The 6,000-nt window shown below is 40.0% G+C and overlaps 1 protein-coding gene across 1 annotated transcript; it reads right to left on the reverse strand.

Moving 5' to 3' along the window:
- Positions 1-1,332: 1,332 nt before the first annotated feature.
- LOC116198552 (probable indole-3-acetic acid-amido synthetase GH3.1) lies at positions 1,333-4,327 on the reverse strand. Its single transcript, XM_031528722.1, has 3 exons — positions 3,906-4,327; positions 3,618-3,719; positions 1,333-3,121 (listed from the first exon to the last, which is right to left on the reverse strand). The coding sequence occupies exons 1-3, from the start codon at positions 4,223-4,225 to the stop codon at positions 1,738-1,740; spliced, it is 1,806 nt and encodes a 601-aa protein (XP_031384582.1). The 5' UTR covers positions 4,226-4,327; the 3' UTR covers positions 1,333-1,737.
- Between the last annotated feature and the right edge of the window lie 1,673 nt (positions 4,328-6,000).

Genomic DNA, 6,000 nt, shown 5'->3' on the forward strand with positions numbered 1-6,000 from the left:
CATTATTCTCAAACAATTACTCTTTTATATTCTAGCCTAGTTCATCTGCCGGATGACTCCTTTGCAGTTGAGATTTTTTCCGATAGTGCAGTTATATCTCTTCTATCAGTGGATGAGACACATATGTTGTCCATAACAAATTCTTATGCTCAATAATTGTCTAATTTTCACAATATATATGTATCGCTTTTTGTCCAAAATGTATAACATTTATAAGGATTAAAAAGATGGGTGTCGGCACCGTACCTCTAATTCTATGTTTTTTCTATCTCTACAAAAGCTCCGGAAGTTATACTTTTGCTACAGTTGAAGTTCATAAATTTACTTTCACCCAAAAAAAGTTCCTAAATTTGCAATTACTTTATACCCTTAAAGCAGAGAAAAGATTTAAAATCCCACCTGGAAATAAAAAACCAGAAATTACTTAAGCCAATAAATTAGGGCAAGTTAGGAAAAATAAAACTTATCCAGAAAAAAAAGGGCAAGTTAATCTCATCTTTGGTAAAAAAAAATTTGGGTAATACATCTTTGTTAATTTTAAAGGATTGAGTGAGAGCTAGTCGAGGACCTATATGTATATACACATACATATATTATGTAAAAGTTGTCCGCATTTCACCTGCCCTATATATGTACGAGCATCGTTGCTAAATGAATATGCCAATTGCAGATTATTTTTTTTGAGTTTAAAATTGTTTTCCTTTTGAACCCACCTATAATAAATAGATATAAATATATAGCTAATTACTAATTGATCATATAAAAATTAAAAAAGCTGTTAAAAAAGCTTTGTTAATATGATCCACCCACTAGAAACCTCATGATATCCTTCCAAAATATATGTAGTGTAGTACCCCCTTCAAAAAAACCCCAAGTTATAGATCTAAAAAAATCTATTAAAACCCTATAAATATAAAGAAAATGAAAACCCTGGTTGACAAAAGCATATCTAGCACGTGAACATAATTCCATGCACAAAAGGCCTACTGCGAAACAATTCAACAAGTCGGATTTCCAACTCTGCCCTTACCGAGTCTAGATATTTACATATTTATTTTTAGTGTTTACTACCTAGTATTTGAAATCAACCTTGACTAATTCAGATTCAAATCATGTCGGTTCACGAGCGCTAAAACTCTAGTAATTTTAGATTTTCTATTCATAAAGACTCTAATATGAGATCTATTAACAGACCCCGAACCATCCGAAACAAAGTCCTGTAAGTGATATTTACATATTTTTGCCATCATCAAGTAGAGGTAGCAGGTGCCACGTTTGAAATCTTCTTTTCTTCAACTTTAGGAAGCTTGAGGAAATAAAGACAAACAGACGAACGACAACGACCGATATGCAATTAACACTAGAAGAATTAATGGATTATTTGAACTTATTACACCAACAAACACACTTGAAATGTCAAAAGGAACCTAAAAGAAAGACACTTTTAAAAGCTATAAATCGACCAAAGACTAAGGTAAAGACGAGAGGAAAGCTCGACATCCAGTGGACTCATCTTCCATGCAACGCCTTTTCTGGTTGGTAGCCAAAGCATCGATCATGTGCGTAGTCATTGGCCATTGTCATGCCCTTGGAAATAATAACAGTGTACCATATAGATGGACCCTACAATTATCAAATCGACGTGGAACTTCGTAGTTGATCATGTTGGGTTGGTCCAAATGGTATATAGCTTCACGTCGACCTGCACATATGTGTTTGGAGCTAGCTGGGCATTAGCTAGCTCAGTGTTTTGCGTCCCTCTGGGATCCAGTGTGGCAAGGACGGACTGAAATGGGCAGAGACCAATCTCGAGTCGAGAAGTTCCACGATAGGGGTGAAATTCACGCACCTCGGCACCTTATACTGATTGATGGAAGCACCCCTGGAGATGGCATAGTCCATGAGCTCCTCGAACGTGCCATTCTTCACCACCCTGATCTCTAGCGGTCCGATCGAATTATCTGCCACCCGGCCTTGTCTATACACTGAGTTCAGTGCTTCCTCCATGGTGAGACAACACTGGTTTAGGACGTCGGGTGACGGTGCATTTTTCGGGTCTTTGACCAAAAGTTCCCAGTAAATCACGTAGTGCCCTGGGATTGTCTTTGTGTCCGCGAAGCTTGTGTACTCCACGATGCTTGTGTTGAAATCGTGGAGGAACCCTGAGGCATTGTCAATGGCCTTTTGAAGCTCGGCCTCATCAGTCTTGTCTGAGTCGATGCTGAGGAGGACATTCTTCCTCCTGACAAAGTTAAATTGCGGGGCAGCGTTGTGGAAGCCGGAGACCCTTAGGATATCCCCAACCCTGTACCGGCACAATCCGGAATAGGTTGTTATGACAAGCTCGTACTCCTTTCCAAGTTCTACGTCGGCGAGGTCTACTAGGCGAGGAGGCGAATCACGTGAAGGCAGTGGTGTTGAAGGGTCATGAGGCATGAACTCGAAGTATGCCATGTTTGGCATGATGGTGTATGAAACTTCCGAGGGTTTGGACATCGGCTTTAGGTTAAGGCCAAAGTAGCACTCTGACGATGCATACATGGTGCAAGCTAATGGCAACCCGCCACTGTAGTAATCAAGTGTGGGAATGTATTGAGCCATAGCGCCAGTCACAATCACATCCAAGTACTTGCTGTTGGGCCAAATCCTTGTGATGATCCCTTCCCAATCGTCCTTCAAACATTCCTTCATGATGAAATTCGCCAACTCGGGATTCGGTTTAAGGATCTTGGACATGCACTCCCTGATCGAAGGGTCAGTGACTTTAACGTTCAGGGCACCGGTCGAGATGTCGTGGGCCAGCTCCTGCCAGTTGAGTTGGAGGAACCTTATAGCCCTGAGAAGGCCCGAGGCAAACACGGCGCCGACTCGAAGGACTTCTTCCCGCATGATCAAGCCACACAACATTTGGGTGTACATGCTCTGGAAGGAGTCAGCGCATAGAATGGCCTCGTTCGGGCTGGTGTAGACATTGTAGGGGTCGTAGGGACGGGTCTTGAAGTGGTCGCTCTTGTAGTAGCTAGTGAGCACGGGACGAGCCACAAGACCTCCCGGCGTTTTCATCTCTGCCTTCACAAACAAGAAATAGAGCCCCTTGCCTTTGTCTAAGCCAGGAACGTACCTGTCATAAGGAATTTTCAAATATATCAGATATAGAATTCAAAGTAGTACAAAATCAGTAGTAGATAATTGTGGTCTATATCTTATTCAATCAGCAAGAATTGAAAGACTCCGAAAATATCCGATTAATATCATGCATAAAATGAGTGCATACTTAAGTTTAATTTGGTCAAGTAAGCTAAAAATTATTTTAAAAAAGGGTTTTCTAAAGTGATACCGTAATTCTACCGAAAAAAGTGATATCGTAATCAATACTGACATATAATAAGACACATGTCATTTAACAATTACGATAAGCTGTTTTCGAATTAAAATACTTGATCCATTGTGATAACTTCTAACTCTACGCAAAGGTAAGTTTGTAAAAGAGAAAGCTCATTTTGATAAGTATGAGAAAAGAAGGAAAAACATTATTTAATTATTAAAAGATTACAAAAGAGAAATTCAACCAAAAAAAAAAAATTTAAGAAGCAAATGTAAATAATAAAAGAACTCACAGGTTCATGACGGGCATGAGGAGGGTGTACAATTGCTGGCGACGGTCCAACTCTTCATGAATTGTAGGCATCAACTTTCTCTCCCCAGCCGAAGTCCCAGAACTACACCCACAGAGAGATCTCCAAATTGATTAAAATTTAAACATTCATTAACTCTTTTTATGCCCATGGAAAATGTTATTTTTGCATTATAAGAAAATAAAAACTATGGAATGCGAGGATGCTGAAACCATATATCTATACATATATATATTGATATCTCGAAAATACTGGAAAGGTTAAAACTACCTCGTGAGAAACTCAGAGATGGGGTGGGACGAGAAGATGTTCGAGCGATCCCCGTTGGCTATGCGTTGGATATCGGGCTGGAGATCCTCGTAAGTGACCACTGGGACGAAGGCCTTGAACGTGTCGCGGTCCGTGGCCCCCTTGAGCCTGAACCGCCTCAGGTACTCGGTATCCGAGTTCCTGCTAAGTATCTCTGCAAGGACCCTCTCTTGCACTGCATCCACGTTCCTGGTCATCTCTTCGATGAATTGGAGAGCCATTACATCCTTCTCGCAAGCGGGTGGGCCCAACGGGGATGACAGAGTCGATTCAACCGCCATGTTAAGTAATACCAAATCACAAAGAGCAAATTGATGGATCGAAGACAGGGAGATTGAGGAAGAGGGAACTGCGTGTGCGCGCTCTTAGTGTTGAGCTTCAGTTGTGATGAGAGCACACCCGCGCTCTTGCAGATTTATAGTGGCAAAAGGGGAAGAGGGGGGCCCAGTGAGGATGCTGCCACGTCAGCAGCCACGTCATCTGGACCGGACCAATGGTAGTCCTTGGAAGGACGTTTGGGTGAATGGTTTTGCTGGTCGTAGGGGACATGGGAAATATTTTGTCGTCTCAGAAGATGTCTGCCGAGGACCGACACGTGGGCCCCAAGAAGTAGGGCTGGAGAGACATGTGGGGCCCACGTGTCTGCCAGATCAGCTATGGTCTTGTTTGGCTAGGGGAGTCCGTTGCGCTTCCGACAGCGATATGAGCCGGCAGCGAAGGAGTGGGTATAAACCGAGACGGCCAAACGAAATGCTATAACCACGCTAAGCGTCATTCATCATTGTTACTATTTCTTTTTTTGCCCTTTTCTCAGCACAAGTTTTAATTTGTTATTTTTTATCATTGGGGTCACGATATCCCCAATTTATTAGGTAAGACTAGTTCTTGTTCGATTGGATACTTGAATAAGATTTTGAATTTGATTCTTGTAAATAGAAAAAAATTCATAATTTCGAGAATTTTACCATTTAATGGCCCAATTCAATTCAAATTGATAGTCGAGGCACATTAAACTCTTAAATAGTAAGGTGTACGTCGGAAAAGAAATCCTCAGTTGGATAATTTCAGTGCATTTCAAACTCGCGTGCACTACAAATAAAATATGCTGGTATAAAATGCAATTTACCAACAGTAATATACATTGTGGTTACTACTATAGTTGCAACTTAGCTAGAGACCTTAGAAACCCGATAACTCTTTTTCTCTTTTCCTTTGCTTCATGTTGAATTGGAAAAAGAAAAAAAAATCAATCTATGTCTATATATATTCTATATAAAAGTGCCCTTCCAAATTAGGGTAGATTAATTAGTCTAACGGCATATTATTAGCACATATATATTTTATTTGATTTCCGTATCGTATTCTCATCTATGAAGGGAATATCGTAGATAGGGCTCTGTATTTTGAGGCAAAAACAACTAGCCAGCCTCCTCCTATACTAGCTAGTTCTCAATCATTGCTCTCATTAATCATCTGTTAATCTCGGCTCGACCCGTTACGCTGTCATTTTCTGATGGTTCCCTCCTAACTAATTTGCGCACTGCAACCTTTTCTAACCCCAGAGTAGTGCCAATCTAAGGGCCATTATTTTAGTCACGCTATACTAGTCGCTATCTTAGGCTAAATAGGATATGTAATAGCTAAGATTAACATATACTGATTGATTAATAGATTTGCATTATTTGATAATGTTATCTATACATGATGATTGAGAATATTATAACTAGGCTTCATTTTCTTAAGTAAAAATATTAGGGTTATCATGGGGGGAGAGTACGATTAAATATATGAGGGGAGAATTAAAATTAAATATTCTATTGAATGTATAAATATGTGTGTATGTATATGTAGGTTTGGAGTATGAGTCATCACGTGGAAATATGACAATTTAATTAATGTCGAATTTTCATTTGGGTAGAATTTCTGTTTTGTACTTGTTCTGAATGTCAAGGTTTACAGTAACAATTATTTAATGATAAGATTAGGTGAAAGCTCTTTTATAGTTGTTTTCACGTCATGTGATGATCGATTTGTCTGCCTTTGGAATGTTGCCACA

This window comes from Punica granatum, chromosome 3, assembly GCF_007655135.1.
Source record: "Punica granatum isolate Tunisia-2019 chromosome 3, ASM765513v2, whole genome shotgun sequence".
Taxonomy (NCBI): domain Eukaryota; kingdom Viridiplantae; phylum Streptophyta; class Magnoliopsida; order Myrtales; family Lythraceae; genus Punica; species Punica granatum.

Bases quoted from the DNA above. Each gene is read 5' to 3' on its own strand.
- LOC116198552 (XM_031528722.1), bottom strand. From the start codon at position 4,225: ATGGCGGTTGAATCGACTCTGTCATCCCCGTTGGGCCCACCCGCTTGC. The intron at 3,720-3,905 runs GTAGTTTTAACC...CTGTGGGTGTAG, and splicing joins ATCTCTGAGTTTCTCACGAG to TTCTGGGACTTCGGCTGGGG. The intron at 3,122-3,617 runs GTGAGTTCTTTT...TCCTTATGACAG, and splicing joins CTCATGCCCGTCATGAACCT to GTACGTTCCTGGCTTAGACA.